General features: G+C 42.4%; 1 protein-coding gene across 1 annotated transcript in view; it reads right to left on the bottom strand.

Annotated features, from left to right (window-relative positions):
- The window catches only part of bcas3 (BCAS3 microtubule associated cell migration factor), a 347,258-nt gene that overhangs the window by 245,533 nt on the left and 83,192 nt on the right, over positions 1 to 18,533 (bottom strand). Inside the window, exon 16 of the mRNA XM_028572947.1 lies at positions 8,880 to 9,030. Coding sequence (XP_028428748.1) covers positions 8,880 to 9,030 — 151 coding nt within the window. The remainder of the gene's footprint in view (positions 1 to 8,879; positions 9,031 to 18,533) is intronic.

Below are 18,533 nucleotides of genomic sequence, written 5' to 3' on the forward strand. Positions count from 1 at the left end.
CTAAAGCATTCAGTTTTTTTACGTTTGCCATCCTTTCCTATGAAAGACGTTTGTTCACTTCAGTACTGTAGTTGCTTGAAGACAAAATGTTGAATCATCCTACTACAAAAGCTCAACATACACAGAAAAAAAGGTTTGCAAAAAACTCAACAGCAAAAGAAAAGGCAAGAAAAGGATGAGAAAATGACAAACACTCCTCTTTGGGATTTCGCCCCCTTGAGGAATGACTGCACAGACTCTGTAGAATGTGTTGAAAATATACCGGGAGACAAATGAGAGGTAAAGGAGGTGGTGTTGCTGTGGCGGAGTATTCAGTTGCATGCTGCCGAGGGAGCCAAGGGGGGAGAAGCAAAACTCACCATGGAGTTTTAATGGCAAAACATCCCGCCCCAAAGAGGTAGGGTCTTCATGAGAGGGAGGGGTGAGGGGTGGGGTGGGGGGGTGGGGATACAGAGATAGACGGAAAAAGCATTATTAAACTTGCACACTTGAGCAAACACACGTTTCAAATTACATACTTTTTGACGTGTCTGTTTAAGTGCACAACACATACGAGGCAGGAAACAGAATGTCTGTGCGCTAAGATGGATTTGAGAACCTGCGGGAAGGACTGATGATTCATCTGCTCAAGCTGCTCTGTAAAGTGTGATACCATATATTTGGCAGATGCAGCATGTCCACAGACTTTGTTTTTTTTTTCCCTCAGACATCTGTCATGTTTTTCTTCTCCCTTAACTTTAAAGGGATTGGGTACATGTGCAGAAACATGTAGGTCTGAATCCAATCGTGTAAATACGACACAGAAAAACGATGGGAAACAGTTCTGTTGAGATAGAGGAAGTTTAAGTATGAAGAGTTTATCCAATTTGTATAACAACTGGGGACACCAATAAAACTAACAGCACTCAGGCATTGTGAAGACAAGAAGATGTGTGTTTGCATGCAACTTCTTTTTTTAGTGCGAGTGTGTATTTATGGCCGAGCATTGTCTTTTGAATGTGCGTGTGGGCAAATGTGTGTTTACTGTGATTATGTTAACAAGTACCCTGTGCGTGTCTGTATGTGTGTGTATGTGTGTGTAAGAGTCATTCAGAGTGTAGTGTCTTTTTCAGGGTGTATTTCTGTCTATCTGTCAGTCTGTGCATGTTTCTAATGTTTACAAGACATTAGGAGTGGGAGTGTGTTCCTGTGTTTATTCTGCATGTCCAGAGATAGTGACAGAGCTCCGTAAACAGTTTACAGTAAATAAGCCGTTTCCCTACAGCAATAAAGGTCCGATGAGACTGAACTCTGTCCCCGCCAGCCAACCTCCCCCAGTCATGAAAAACAGAATCGCCAGCCAACCAAAGTACTCTGCAGCACTTCTTTATTTTATCGCTTTCGCTGCATCCGCCTGGGCCCTCCCATCGATAGCACAGTCTTCAATTAGTCTTGGTACATGGATGTGTAGCAAAATGTTCCTCTGGGAGACAGGGAGCAACAATTTGCCCTGGAATGTCTTACTCCTGGAGTGCAAGTTGAGAAATGAACATGCTGGTTGGTGTAACGGAGGCCCCTGGTAAACTGCCACTTATCAAAGAGTTGCAGAGGGGGGTGGACAGTCTGTACAGTCTACCCTCTGCTGAGCCTATCGAACCTGCTGAGCTCCCCCCACTCTGGGCCTCCAGCTGGGTAAATGGATGGATTCCAATGGGAGAGTGATGGACAAATGGGGTTAGATCTCCATGGGGGTAGCAAAGGGCAACTAGGCTTTTGGGTTTACAAGATGCCACTTTGAATTTCTCCCTCCTCCTTTCTTGGAACGTATTGTCGTATTGTTAGTAAAATGTATTGTTGGTGATGAGAATTAATGGCAGTAGTAGTTGAAGAAAAACTAAATCTCCAGTCAAAAACAATACTGAGAGCATTCTGGCTCATGGAGGCCTCTATTTAAAACTCAACTTAAAAAGTAACCTCCGTTCATCACATTCATCCTTTTAGAGTTATTGATAATAGCCTAACAGTTGCACAACAGAAACTGAAAAGTTTAAATTTATATATATTTACAGTAGAATGACCATACTTTGGACATGGGAGACAACTTGAACAAAACGCTAAAAGAAAAGTATCATAAGTATTAGTGCAAACTATAAACTGCAGTATTCTCAAAAAAAAAAAAAAAAAAAAAAAAATCAGGGAAATTAGGTCAAGGTGGGACCAGCGAATAACTTTTCTGACGTATGTTGTGTTCGCTATTTGGATTTCCCTGAGAGCAAGTGAATCACGGTTGCACCCGGATCGTGGTCGCGCCTGCTGCCGTGGTACTGCTTGACGCCCACTGCTACTATTCCTATTACTAGTCATATTTCTATTATAATTACTACTATTATTGCTACTATGAATATTATTATATTAAATCCACTGCTACTGTAATTATTTTTATTAGTACAATATATTTTGGTAACCCTGTATTATAACCATCACAAATAAATGGTAAATTGATAGATAATTAATCTTAAATTAGTTATTTTAATGAAATACTAAATAATGTTTACTAAATATTAGTAATGCCATAATTTGTAATTATTTATAGATTATATTAAAGGTGCAGTAGGTAAGCCTTATAAAACTAACTTTCTGGGGTGTCTAACTACGTGTCAATCACTGCTCATGCACACGCATTCATTCTCCCTTGTGGAGGGAGGGGCTTAGGAGACCGGTTTGGGCTTTAGCGGAAAGGGGGGGGAGGGACTGAGAAGTTGTTGATGTTCACATTGTTGGCTAAGTCCTGGATATTCACAATCCTACCTACAGCACCTTTAATAAAATAGTATTAGTGAATGATTACCAAAATGATTGGTCAACCTTCAAGAAATCGTTTGCAAATGTCAATAAACATTATTTGGATGGCTGTTATAAAGTTGCAACAGATGATTATAATATCTATATTTCTATCTATCTATCTATCTATCTATCTATCTATCTATCTATCTATCTATCTATCTATCTATCTATCTATCTATATATCTATCTATCACACTGAGATTTCAAAAAGAAACATTTTCAAAAATAAAAGAACTACCTATAAGTGTTCATTGATTGAAGCTATAGTGGGTAGTTTCTGCCACCCCAATGAGAAATTCTGAATTTAATTCATTAATAATTGCTGCCAACCACATAGTATATGTGATGTTAAATTGAAAAGCATATCATTTAAGGTTTAGTGTGAATCAGAATATCAAATTGCACACTGTTAACACTAAAACAAAAGAATAAGGTCATGTTGAGAAAACTGTCCACCATGTTGAGCTGGAAGTTAACGGTTTGCGATAAACAAAGGCCGCACAGTTATTTGACGCACGGCCAAATCCAGCAGGATTGGTGGAGAAGAGTCCCACAAAGGTCAGTGGCATGTTGGGAAACATGAGTTAAGCATGGGTCAGTGGAGTAAAAGGGGAGTAAGACTGTGAGTGGGTGCGTTACTGAGCGGAGGCAGAGAAAGAGGAAGGAGAAAGAGGGGCAAAGAGCGAGCGTAATCGACCTGTGAGGGCGACGACCCCACTCCCAGAGAATAATCGTTCACACATTCATCTCTTAACCCATTGGCCCTAATAGCAGCTCCGCCTGGGCCATTAAAAGGGGAGGAAAGTGAGGTGATTTGTACAAATGGTTAAGTCTTGCTGCCATGGGATGTTGGACATTGCATTCTTAAAGCCCCTTTCTATCTCCGGCCTCAGTGAGGCTCTGTAAGACGCACTGGGCTGGCTCAGACAAACGTATTACAGTAATCTGAGGGCACATCTGCAGCAGGTCACAGGGTCTCATTTTCTCATTCTCTTGCTGCTGTCTTTTAGCGTTACCTCGCCTGCACTCCATCTGCATTTGCTTGAAAATGTCATCAGTGGGATTTGGTCAAGGGTGGTGTTTTGTTTTCTGTGTGACAATCTTTCCATTTGGATTTTCATTTGTCTGTATTAAAGTCAGACTGTGTGTAGATGGGATAAGTGTGCAATAGTTTGTCTGCCTACAAATCCCACATGTATCAGTCTCAGGCATTTTGACAAGTTAAATCCTCATACAACTCTGGTGACTGTAGGGACAAATACACTTTTGGAGCCGACTGAATATTTCTCTCTTAATCTTTTTCACAGATTAAGTTCCACCAGTGACATTTCACCAAGAGAGAATCTTTTGATTTTGTGACGAAAGTCTTTTTGTACCTTGGGATTTAATTAATCTGGGGCCAACCTTCTACCAAATTTGGCCGACATAAAACAAGAGGCCGGGTCAGAGCAAACACTCCTCTCCTTGTTCGGGACTCTCAGAAGACTTTGAGGACTAGCAGAAGCTTGGCTGTGCTCCTCCACTCCCTGACCTGGCCTCGTCTGGAGGGGGGTTATCAGGCGGATGCTGAGACACATCCGACTCTACCTCCCTTCGACAGGGGGAAAAACACCAAAATCTAAATTAAGAGATGAGGGGACTCCGCATGAACTTGTTGAGGTTTTCTTTGATGTAAAAATTGTGAGGCAACGGAAGACAAACAGCAGCATTTTTACACATTGGTGGTCTATAGGCATGCCAGGGTCATTTCAGTGAGCCTGGTCACACAAAGGGGGTAAAAGCTTCATCAACTTGTCTATCTGAGTGTGTGTGTGTGTGTGTGTGTGTGTGTGTGTGTGTGTGTGTGTGTGTTTGTGTGTGTGTGTGTGTGAGACGGCACAGTGCACACAAAGCCTGGTAGGGAATGTAGGTTAAGCAGCTGGTGTGTTCCTCTGCCGCCCTGCCAACAGGAATCTGCCCATACAGGTGTAAATACAGCTGCTGGACGCTCCACACACACACACACACACACACACACACACACACACACACACACACACACACACACACACACACACACACACACACACACACACACACACACACACACACACACACACACACACACACACACACACACACACACACAAAAGAGAGAGAGGCTGCACAGACAGACAGATGGTGCCTGGGCACTCCTGTGCAAGTATAGCGTGAAAGCATATGATATCACCCCCCACTCTAGGGGCCAAACCTGTTGCTTTACTCAGCGCATGTGTGTGTATGTGCATGTGTTTTTGGTGTATTGGTGCAGCCGTGTGCATGCAGGAGCAGGCCGCACAGCTGCATGTCCTGATGCATTAATACTGACGCCTCCTCTGGCCTGGATGGATGGATGGATGAAGGAGTACTGAGGCAGCCTACCAGGCCTGATAATGTCCTACATAGCCAGCATAGCTGTGTGAGGTGTTTGACCAAGTATAATGGGTAAAAAATGTGGAATATCTGTAGACCTCTTAGACAAATAGATGGTTTGAAGGTTAAGGATAAAGCTGGCTATATCTTTTATAGTTCATATTGTCAAGAAATCCCATGAAAACATCCAAACAAAATATGAATATACCTTACTAACAAGTACTGTGCGTGTTGATATACTGTATCTTATTCTTCTGTCCCATATAGCTCCATTATTGTCCAAAAACTAATAAAAAATACATCAATGAGCCAAACACTCGCACTGGGTAACATGTTACTTCATTACCATGAACACACAGACTATTTTTGACCCAGCCCAACATCACTTAAAAAAACAAAAAGGGTGTCACCTACATCTCCAACTAAAAAATTCCACCAAATGTCTAGTCAGCTTCTTATTGTTTGATCACATAGTTCCTGAAAATTCTGCCAATTACAGAAAACCTTTTATTTAGGCAAAAGGTTTTCTTTATTGTTTCTTTCTCACATTCATGTATTATTATTTATGTATTATTACTGTGGTATCAAAACGCGGGTCTAATATTGCCACTAGGATCGAAAGGTTTAAAACAATAAACTGCCCCATATTTCACAGCGATTACTAAACTGCATGCTTGACAAGGAATATCACTTGGCAGCAGTAAAACAAAAAAGAATAAAAACATAAATGAAAAGTACTAATTACTGCTTACTGCTTACCACCAAAGATGGAGGCAAAATAATAAAACTAAACAGCAGCGACAGCTTACTGCCAAAGAAATAAAAATTATACAATCATTGTAGCAATGAGTGATTAGCCATTGAAATTGACACCTAAGAAAAAGCATCAATAAGTCAACAAAAATAAAAGCGAGAGTGAGAGCCTAGTATAGGATGGAGACAATAAAAAAAAAATGCTACAGCAAAAAAAATGCGAAACTCCAAAATAGACATAATACAAATAAAATAAAAACATTCTGTCAGATTATCAACAAAAAAAAAATCAATAAACATCATTTGGATGGCTATTATAAAGTTGCAATGGATGATTATAATATCTATCTATCTCAGATTTTTTTTTTAAAGGGTTAAAATAACAACAATTTTACTGAGCACAGCAACTGAAAACTACAGGTGAACACAAGCAACCTTAAGATCTCTCACTGAAGGCGAATAAGGACATATTTAACTTCAAGGCCTTAAATTAAACCATTGAAATCAGACCTATTTTGAGAATCTCACATCAAATGACTTTAAACATTACCGCTAAACAACTGCTAAACCGAATGCAAACCACCAGTACCAGGACATAACCCATAAACCAAAGCAGGACACCGCAGTAGCCGATAAGCAATAATATAAATCACAAAGCAAATGAACTTTGCAAGTCATCTTAATGATTTGGAAAATGGCCTGATGTTGTCCACATTGACCGCAGGATCAGGTCTCTATTTTCATCCTCAAAGCTCACTTATCAAATATCACTGGGAATAAATCCCTCACCGTCTCTTTGAGTCATTATAGCATTTCCCATTCAAACAGGGCATGAAAATTACATTTAAATGAAAATATTAAAATCTCCCCATATTTGTGAAGCCACCTGTACTGTATGTAAATGCACTTAGCAAAGGCCTGTAGTTGCTGATGGTCTTAAAACTACATAATTGCAATGCATGGCAAAGATCCAGGTGAAAAAGAAAGAAACGAGGACGTAGAGGGGCATGAGAGCAGAGCGGTCTTACTTTTCCAACTGAACTTTCAATACTTGAAGCTAGCAGGGTTACACTGCATGTAATAGGACTTGAATATGATTTTAAAATGATTGGCGAGGTTTTATTTCTGTTCTTGATTTGCACAATGTGTTTTATCTGCTTTCCAAACAGCCCACAGACCAGACTCGCATGTGTGTTCTGCTTCATTACCCTATGCAAAAAAGTGGTGGCCTGAGACAAAAGAAGTCCATGAGCATCAGCTGGATGTGAGAGGAAAAGCTTTGGCCTACACAAGGCCACTGTTGACACAATACAGTGTTTTTACAATGTGATTAATGGGAAAAGACAGCAAATCACAGACTGAAGTTAAGGATGTAAGGCAGTGTGATTTAAATTTGTGTCTCAACAGTCGCCAAACTGTGAATTTAGTAGTTTGTAAGGTTGCCAATAACCCTTTTACACTCACCCCCTCTGGAGACGTTACATGTTAAGAGTTTCAGTTGTAGACTCTGTGGTGCATTGTACCTGAATTTTTTTTTTTTTTTTTTCTACAAAAGAGAGTTCTTCTTGAAAACAACCACAGTGATTAAAAGATGAGTCTAATGTATCAATACATACATCAACGTTACACATTTATATAACCTTTCATAGTACCACTGGCAGTGAAAGCTCTAGATAGAGCTCACATCCTGCAGATGGAAAAAAAAAAGTGGGAGGTAAAATGTTAAAGCAAAAGGTCTGAGGAATCCCAGATTCGGAGAATAACGTCAATTCTGAAAGCTTTTTTTTTATTACTTTGATTTGTAGTGCATGTTCTTTTCTAATGTATTTTTGCACAACATAAATATGGAAACACTTTATTTAACCCCCTATTTAGCAGCTGTAAGCAGTTAATAAATAGGTTAAAACCCAGCATAACACAATATAGTGTAGTTTTAGGCAGATATAAGGGCATTTATTAATTTATTATTAATAAAATATGTCAACTCCTGCTGTGAAGTATCTGTAACTGGTGTATAAACAAATAATGAATGATTGACAATATAATAACACAGTTGTACATAGAAAAGATGAATGAATATTTTTTTATTTTTTTATATTTATAAAGATATATAGTATGTGTTCATTATATTTAATAATTTTTCATAAATATGCATGATAGATTCATTTTCATAATAGACTTGTTCCCTCTCCATGACAACTGAGCAAATTAAAATCCACTGAGGAAGGCAATGAGAAGAGGCTGAAAGCTCCAGGAGAAATCTGGTGAGTGGACTTTGAAGTACGAATCTCATGTTTATTATTTCCAAGCTCTTCAACAAGCTCAAGGTCTTCATGAGTTTAGAGCACATGTATAGATTGTTTTAACCTGGCTGTGAATGATTTGTACATGTATATAAACTGTTAATAAATACGATCACAGCTATAACAATATTCACTTTAAAGGAGAAGTTATAACATATGACACTGCAAACTGTTATTTTTTGTGTACAGTGCTTGACCTGGGTAACCAATTCCGTTCATTCATGTCTTAACATGTTTGAATGACTAAATTAAACTGAAACTGAAAGTATAATAATTGACATACATAACACAATGAGCACTTGAAAAACATCCATATCTCTGCTTATAGTGTGTTATAATAATGTATTGAGTGTTTAAATAAGATGGCTTATAAATGCTCAATACAGTATGGGGGTTAAAATGAAGTGTTACCTACCATATATCTACGTCAACGGAATACTACCAAGAATACCAGTGCTGTGATATGTCCCACTAAGTTATGGACTCTGTGATGGAATAGTTGTATACTGTTGCTGTGTAATACACATCTTAAACTGAAGTGTATACTGAGGTGTGTGTGTGTGTGTGTGTGTGTGTGTGTGTGTGTGTGTGTGTGTGTGTGTTACCTACCCTGTGCGTTTGGTGATGGTGCCCAGGGTCATGGGCTGTTTGATCTGAGCCAGAGGCAGCACCACAGTGAGGCTGGGCAGCGGGGACAGTCGCGGGTTCCCCATGTTGTTATTGGTGAAGTTGTTGTATGAATCCTGGCTGCTCAGCTTGGCTGGAAACAAAATAGAAATACAGGGTAAGTTAAAAGGGTTTTCAGTACTGGATGTTCCCTGGACAGCAAGGTCAGAGAAATCTCCTTTTCATAGATTTGGAGTGGAACCAAACAAAACCAGGACAAATATGTTAATCAAGAGCCTTCCCATGTAATAGCTGCAGTATACTGAGAATTACATTGTGAATGCTGGTACAACTTTGTATACATAATTCATTTTCAGTGCTCAGTGCTTTACATATGCTAATTGTCAACATTGCTCAGTCTGAATTCAATAAAAAATTCACTCGTTCATTTTCTCGTCACTCACTTCAAATCGCAGACTAGGCATTCAGCAGCCGACCAGAAGGCAGAAAGTTTACAAAACTGAAACACTGAATATTGTGTTCCTATATTCATCATTATTTTTTCTCTCTCTCACACACAAGTCATCAGCACTACAAGTTATCAGCAGGCATCAAGTGAACATGGTACACACACACACACACACACACACACACACACACACACACACACACACACACACACACACACACACACACACACACACACACACACACACACACACACACACACACACACACACACACACACACACACACACACACACACACACACACACACACACACACACACACACACACACACACACACAAACACAAACCCAGGTTCAAGGCCTCCTGTGGAATGATTGGAAATAACAAGCTCAATATGCCACATTACTAAGGCTCTAGCTCTACTTCTAGTGCCTGGCAGTCTGTTAATCAAGGCCAATCAACAGGCACTACACACACACACCAACACACCCACCCACACAAACACCCACACAAACACCCACACACACTACCCAAAGAAACTCATATCACATATCCCATGCAGCTCCATATCAAAAGGGCTTCTTAAAGGCTTCCTGACCTTAACCAGCTACATCAGGAGAGAGGCTGCTAGTTTACTTACTTTAATACTATTTGACTTTATTTAACACATACAGTTAGCTTCTATCTGACTGGATAATACATTTCAAGACTATTTGTTTGCAAGGCAGGCAGAGATCATCTCTGGCAGGAAATGTTGGCCATGCAATCTTGTGCATGTTGTCTACATGTATCACTTTTTTTAAACAACAAATCCCAAGCGCATTTTCTAGTGAACATTAACACGAGGGAAGACAGCTTTGACATATTGTACATGGACCAATTAGATATTTGATTACATCCAGCTTTTTCTGAAGCCCTTTCTGAACAACCTCCTGGTCAGCAGACATGTTTTAAGACAAATAATACTAATTTCTTGCTTTTTAAATTACCCTTGCTTTTTAAATTACCCTTAATTATCAATTTGGTTTTACTGGAACTATTTTTCTACTGAAGAAACAATCCCTACAAAAACTGGTTTTGTCGACACCGTTTGTTAGAAGACTGTTGCTGTTAAACATCTATACTTCATTTTTAAATGCTGTGAAAATCACAATCATGGTTCCATTTAGCTCAGTTGTACTGTGGTGGAGGCACATCAGAGGATTTCATGTCTATACCTGGACAAATAAAACCATAACTACCTGCATGGCAGCATACGACTCGGGCTAAGCATGACAATATGGGTTTGTTTTGGTAAGGTGACCCTACAATGGGAAAAGAAACAGTCACACAGACAACAGTTACATAGAAACATTACACTATAGGGGATAATAAATGTGGATTATAAAACAAATATGCTCCTGTAATCCTGTGACAATAGCTACAACAACCAAAGTGTATCCTGCTGATTCAGTGGGCAGCCCAAGGAAAATTCCAAGTTCAAGTGCTTTCAAAAGAAATAAAGAGCAAACCTGTGGGTGCACCACAATACGCTCTCTGAATGTCGTTCCATTTGTTACCTTAATAGATGAGTGACAGCCGCGTAACATAAAGGAATGAAAAGGAGGGGGGGGGGTGGGGGGGGCGCGGAGACAAAGAAAACAAGGCGGACATCAAAGGTTATAATAAAGGTAGAGGAGGAGAGTGCCTTGTCATTATTTGGAAGGAGCGATCAAGAGGAGGCTGAATGCGAGCGGAAAGGGACTGCTTAGTGTTTTGGTCCAGTCTTTTAGATCATTAACATGTAGCTCTGAGTTTCATTAGTCCTGCCAAACCTCCGCTTTGTGTTCCTCTAAAGGGCTTCTTTTAGACCTCCGCTGGCCAACAATGCTGCCTGACCTTCGGAGGGGGGGGGGGTGGGAGAGGAGACCATTACACAAACCCGTCCTTCATTTCCTTCTGCTCCGCTCTTGGTAAGACTAACAGAGGTCTGTACCAGGGCAGCTTCTGAAAGCCCTTCACATTTCAAAAGCGCTACACCCCCAGAGCCTGTGCAGCCACCTTTTGTGTTGAGGGGAGGGGGCAAACAAGGAACAAGACAAATCTGTACAGGAAGCAGCCTGAAAAGCCATAATGGTGCTTCAGCTAAGAGGGGAGTGGAGGGTGAGGATTGGGGGTGGGGTTGTCGATGAATTTAGCATCCTCATTTAAAATGAACATTTCACTTTTGCTCCACGGCATTATTTGCTGTCACCCCCCCCACACACACACACACACACGTCCTTAAAAATAAGCCTCGCTGTGGATTGTAGAACTGGTGCTGGCGGGACAGAGATGAGGGGTGATGATCACTGTTGACCAAACAGTCATACGGTGCTGTCAGTCAAGGCCAAGGGGTCCTACACTGTCATAGCCCCACCACCCCCACCCCCAGTGAAGACAAGTTAACGTGGAACGTGTTAAAGATCACGCACTGGCAGAAGATGATACATGAAAAGACAGCTCGGATTGCTGAGAGACAGACAGCAAGGGTGTGTGATGTGCATGTTTGTGTAGGTGTGTATGTGGTGGGGAGTTGTAGACGCAATGATCAAAAGCATGGAGGGACGTTGATCAAGTGAAAGTTTAGCTTCTATCGTGCAAAAGTTTGACTTGAACTGAACAGTTGGGACTGCAAAAAAACACACTGTAAAACATAAAATGCCATATACCTGTACAGAAATGTGTTGTTTTTTATGTGTGTTTGTAAAACAGATCTTAAATTGATGAATTAGAAATGTGGTTTAAGGATGATTACGTTTTTTTTTCCCCATTTTGTTTTAAGTGTTTTCCCATGTTTCATTATTCAGGTTATTTTATGCCATAATGTAGACAAAATGGCTATGAGTGCTATAATCTAAATCATTATTGATTACATTTCCGACAAATGACGACATTGACTGAGATACTGCTGCTGGTAAAGACAGTATAATGATACAATTATTGTCACTTCCTGCTCTATGATTAGTGCGGACTAATAATAGCATTAGCTAAGAAATGAACCCGGGGCCGCTGCGTCGAAGACAAAGCCTCTGTACGTGGGGCGCACGCTCTACCAGGTGAGCTACCCAGGCGCCCCTTTGGCGCGGTTAAAAGAGTTTTGCCAACGCAATTCTGTGAATTTTTCATAGAGAGAGTGGTAGAGCAGACATATGCAAACAACTGATTAAGGGCGTGTTTCCACATCCACCTATGGCTAACAGTGGGAGTGAAAATCAGGTCAGTTAATGTGTCCATCATTTAACAAAGATTGACATTTCTAAAACAAAACCATGTGTACGCACTTCTTTTATTTATTTTTACTCTTAGGATTGATTTAAAATTCAAGTGTTTGAAATTTTTTTTTTTTAGAGATTTTACTGATCACGTTCACGTCGGAGCAAAAGAGACACTAAAAACCATAGAGCACAAAATCCAGTCTGAATATCAAAGAGCTTTTGACATATGTATCACCAGCTGTTATTTTCATTGTACCATCCTTACTACCTGTACCTATGACTACAGTACTGCAGAAACTATTGTTTGTAGAACTGCCACTAACGCTGGAGCCTTGATTCCAACTTTGAAATGACCTGTTGACATGTAACTGTACAGGCTTGTTGCATGTTCTCAACTCTTGCTGAGGTATCTGGATATTAATTATAATAAATCAAAACTGAAAGACAAAGAATTCGCAGAAAAAAAGAGAGAAAGCACACTAGGCTGCTACGAAGAGAAAGGGAGAGAGAGGTAGACAGATGAGAAGTGTCTGGCAGACAGACAGCTCTCGACAGAGGCCGTGATTTGATTAATGACCGGGGCGTGATGTGCCCAAGCACTGATACATGACATGCCCATGGAAAGAAGATCCATCAATGCAAATCCAGCTCTGTCGCCGTCGTCCAGAGAAAAACTCTGACCCTGCCAAAAAGTCACACAGTCACCTGACCCTCGTCTCCCTTTCTCCCTTAATCCAACCATCCATCCAGCTCTCCATCCATCCATCCGTCCAGCTATCCCTCCCTGTCTCAACAGCATTTGCATTCTCTTCTCGCATTGAGCCTCTCTCTCTCTAGCCTTCGCGCTCTTTCTCTCTCCTCAGCTGCTCGGTGTCACGCTATCTCATGTTTCTCTTCCCTCTTGTAATACCCAATTTGCATCCAATACAAGCAGGACGCTTCCAATGAGGAGCAGACGTGCGAAAGGACAAGCTCTGAAGACTGTGTGTGTCCACACAAACACTGTGTCTTATTTGAATTGTTCTGCCAGAGAGGAGATTTCAGCCAAAGGAAAAGAAAACTCTAGCAGGACTGGGGAGGAAGTGGGTTCACAGGCAGCAGGTTAGGCAGGTGACATGTTGAGTGACGTTCTGGGAATTAGGAGAGACCTTGGACCGGAGGATGATATTGCAGCTGTGAGATGCAGGGGTAGAGAAAGAGAAGGAGGCAGAGTACGGAAGACAAAAAAACTATTATGTCCCAGCAAGGGAATATATTTATTATTAAAGTAGGTCAATTTAGATTACTTCCTATTTTCATGGCCAAAAAGATAAAACCTCTTTCTGAATGTAGATGCCAACAGTTGTGGTGTGTAGTAAAGATGTTCTAGCTGCTGATCAGTGTGTACGTGTAAAATCTTTCCAACAGCATTTAGATCATGAATTATGTGTGTGCATTTCAGGCCTGTGTGTAGTGATTTTTAACAGAGTTTAAATTGTAATTTCCCCACTGGGGATCGAGAAAAAGTACCAATTATTATTAATGAAGTTAAATTCCTGTTAATGATTAACGGATGTGTAAGTCTGGGAGAGGCAGCTTTCATTACAGGGTTTCATAAATAAACATACCAACAAGAAGATACACACTCAAAATTAATTTGAACTTAATCACACAGAGTGTGCTAGCTGTGAGAGTGTTGAGCAAAATTGTCTCACAGTGGAATGATTTTTCAGGCCAAACGTCTGTAGACAGAAAAACAACATTATGGTAACAAATTAATGCGGAGCTCTTTGTATGTCCAATACCTATAACCTGATGATGGTCTGGTGACTGAAAGCTTGGCGTAAATAGTGAGGAGCCTTCCTTCTCCAGAAGGCAAATTCCTACAAATAATTTTTCAATTATATCGTATATTCTTAAATGGTCAAACTTGGACCATTAAAATATGGGCTGTGTTGCGTAACCTCCGTCACGCAGTAAGTGGATGACAGTGCCTGTCTAGAATTAGGGTACTTAAGCAATATATACCGACCAAATTATGTCCGCAGTATCAAAAGTAAGCACTGGATGATTGGTCAGATTATTTGGCTTATTTATGTGTGCAACTGTCAGAATAAAATAGCTAGATATACTCCGACAAATGATGACATGATGAGGAAAATGTATTGGGGATCTAAAGGATGTAACTAAACTAGTGAGACGTGCATTAGCAGACACATTTAAAAGAAGCTAATAAAAAGCTAGATCATCGTCAGGTGATAGCTGATGGGTTTCCGAGATTGCATTTTGGCCAATGCCTTCTGTCCCTTTTGCTCTCCACACAAACTGTTTACCTGTATGCCACCAAAGCCGCTCAAAACGTAACTGGTCAAGACTACTCAGGCTACAAACACTCCACAAACCAAAACCAAAATGCTTTCCTTATTGCTACACCCTGTGGAAGAACTGAGAACACAATGCTTTCTTTAATATCATTACTCTTCAACCTCTCCAGCAGAACTGCCGCTGCAAGAATCGCAGGTCTAGCCACACTGGTTCAAATTATAGAAACAATTACGCAATGAACACCTATGTTTGAATACCAAAAAGCTGTTACTTTAAAAGACAGATGAAGCCAGAAATGTCTAAAAAAAGAGCTTTTTATTTGATCAGATATCTCAATTCAATTTCAATTTCAATTCAATTCAATTTTATTTATAGTATGAAATCATAACAAAAGTTATCTCGAGACACTTTACAGACAGAGTAGGTCTAGACCACACTCTATAAATTCCAAAACCCCAACAATTACAGTAATTCCCTCAAGAGCAAGCATTAGCAGTGGCTATTGCGAGAATCTATCAGAGAATCTTAGAATATACTTATTTTTTTTTTTTTTAGATCAAGTTATTATAATTATTATTTGTGTTAAATATTTAGTTGAATAAAAAAAAAAAAAAAAAAAAAGAGTAACATTTTGATATAAGGTATCAAAAAATCTTTTTTATTGGTACTTAAACGCTTGCACGCGTGTGCCCAAGTTGACTTCTGGTGATTACATTCTAGCATCTACTACGCTGGTCCTCAAGTACATAAAAGGCAAAAGGACAAGTGTTTGGTTTGTCCGTTCTGGTGCAACATGGCGGAATACGTGGAAGAGGACATGCTCCCGATGGAGATATGACGGGCTCATTGTTATCATCAAGGTAACAAAAACACAATTCTTAGTTTTAGGTGATGATACACTAATGAAAACATAACTATGAATACTATATTTCTGCCAATCGATCCCCCTAAATCCTACACACTTCTTTAAAATCCATCCATCCATCCATCCATCTTCGTCCGCTTATCCGGTGTCGGGTCGCGGGGGGAGCAGCTCCAGCAGGGGACCCCAAACTTCCCTTTCCCGAGCCACATTAACCAGCTCCGACTGGGGGATCCCGAGGCGTTCCCAGGCCAGGTTGGAGATATAATCCCTCCACCTAGTCCTGGGTCTTCCCCGAGGCCTCCTCCCAGCTGGACGTGCCTGGAACACCTCCCTAGGGAGGCGCCCAGGGGGCATCCTTACCAGATGCCCGAACCACCTCAACTGGCTCCTTTCGACGCAAAGGAGCAGCGGCTCTCCGAGCTCCTCACGGATGACTGAGCTTCTCACCCTATCTCTAAGGGAGACGCCAGCCACCCTCCTGAGGAAACCCATTTCGCCGCTTGTACCCTGGATCTCGTTCTTTCGGTCATGACCCAGCCTTCATGACCATAGGTGAGGGTAGGAACGAAAACTGACCGGTAGATCGAGAGCTTTGCCTTCTGGCTCAGCTCTCTTTTTTCGTCACAACGGTGCGATAGATTGAATGCAATACCGCACCCGCTGCGCCCGATTCTCCGACCAATCTCCCGCTCCATTGTCCCCTCACTCGCGAACAAAACCCCAAGGTACTTGAACTCCTTCACTTGGGGTAAGGACTCATTCCCTACCTGGAGAAGGCATTCCATCGGTTTCCTGCTGAGAACCATGGCCTCCGATTTAGAGGTGCTGATCCTCATCCCAACCGCTTCACACTCGGTTGCGAACCGATCCAGTGAGTGCTGAAGGTCGCAGGCCAATGATGCCATCAGGACCACATCATCTGCAAAGAGCAGCGATGAGATCCCCAGCCCACCAAACTGCAACCCCTCCCCACCCCGACTACGCCTCGATATCCTGTCCATAAATATTACAAACAGGATTGGTGACAAAGCGCAGCCCTGGCGGAGGCCAACCCTCACCTGAAACGAGTCCGACTTACTACCGAGAACCCGGACACAGCTCTCACTTTGGTCATACAGAGATTGGATGGCCCTGAGTAGAGACCCCCTCACCCCATACTCCCGCAGCACCTCCCACAGTATCTCCCGGGGGACCCGGTCATACGCCTTCTCCAAATCCACAAAACACATGTAGACCGGTTGGGCATATTCCCAGGCTCCCTCCAGGATCCTTGCGAGAGTGAAGAGCTGGTCCGTTGTTCCACGACCAGGACGGAATCCGCATTGTTCCTCCTCAACCCGAGGTTCGACTATCGGCCGAACCCTCCTTTCCAGCACCTTGGAGTAGACTTTACCAGGGAGGCTGATACCCCTATAATTGGCACACACCCTCTGGTCCCCCTTTTTAAAAAGGGGAACCACCACCCCAGTCTGCCACTCCTTTGGCACCGTCCCAGACTTCCACGCAATGTTGAAGAGACGTGTCAACCAGGACAGCCCCTCCACACCCAGAGCCTTGAGCATTTCTGGACGGATCTCATCAATCCCCGGGGCTTTGCCACTGTGTAGTTGTTTGACTACATCAGTGACTTCCGCCTGGGAAATCGACGACAATCCCCCCGTTATCCTCCAGCTCTGCCTCTAACATAGAGGGCGATTAGTCGGATTCAGGAGTTCCTCAAAGTGCTCCTTCCACCGCCCCTATTACCTCCTCAGTTGAGGTCAACAGTGTCCCATCCTTACTGTACACAGCTTGGATGGTTCCCCCCCCCCCCTCCTGAGGTGGCGAACAGTTTTCCAGAAGCACTTTGGTGCCGACCGAAAGTCCTTCTCCATATCTTCTCCAAACTTCTCCCACACCCGCTGCTTTGCCTCTTTCACGGCAGAGGCTGCAGCCCGCCGGGCCCTTCGGTACCCTGCAACTGCCTCCGGAGTCCTCCGCGATAACATATCCCGGAAAGACTCCTTCTTCAGTCGGACGGCTTCCCTGACCACCGGTGTCCACCACGGTGTTCGTGGGTTACCGCCCCTTGAGGCACCTAAGACCCTAAGACCACAGCTCCTCGCCGCAGCTTCAGCAATGGAAACTTTGAACATTGTCCACTCGGGTTCAATGCCCCCAGCCTCCACAGGGATGCACGAAAAGCTCCGCCAGAGGTGTGAGTTGAAAGTCTGTCGGACAGGGGCCTCCTCCAGACGTTCCCAATTTACCCGCACTACACGTTTGGGCTTACCAGGTCTGTCCAGAGTCTTCCCCCACCCCCTGACCCAACTCACCACCAGATGGTGATCGGTTGACAGCTCTGCCCCTCTCTTCACCCGAGTGTCCAAAACATACGGCCTCAGATCAGATGAAACGATTATGAAATCGATCATTGACCTTCGGCCTAGGGTGCTCTGGTACCAGGTACACTTATGAGCATCCCTATGTTCGAACATGGTGTTCGTTATAGACAATCCATGACTAGCACAGAAGTCCAACAACAAACAACCACTCTGGTTTAGATCAGGAGGCCGTTCCTCCCAATCACGCCTCCAGGTGTCTCCATCATTGCCCACGTGTGCGTTGAAGTCCCCCAGCAGAACAATGGAGTCCCCACTGGAGCCCCATGCAGGACTCCAGTCAAGGTCTCCAAGAAGGCCGAATACTCCGAACTCCTGTTTGGTGCATATGCACAAACAACAGTCAGAGTTTTCCCCCACAACCCGCAGGCGTGGGGAGGCGACCCTCTCGTCCACGGGG

The sequence above is a fragment of the Perca flavescens genome, chromosome 3 (assembly GCF_004354835.1).
Source record: "Perca flavescens isolate YP-PL-M2 chromosome 3, PFLA_1.0, whole genome shotgun sequence".
NCBI classification, from domain to species: domain Eukaryota; kingdom Metazoa; phylum Chordata; class Actinopteri; order Perciformes; family Percidae; genus Perca; species Perca flavescens.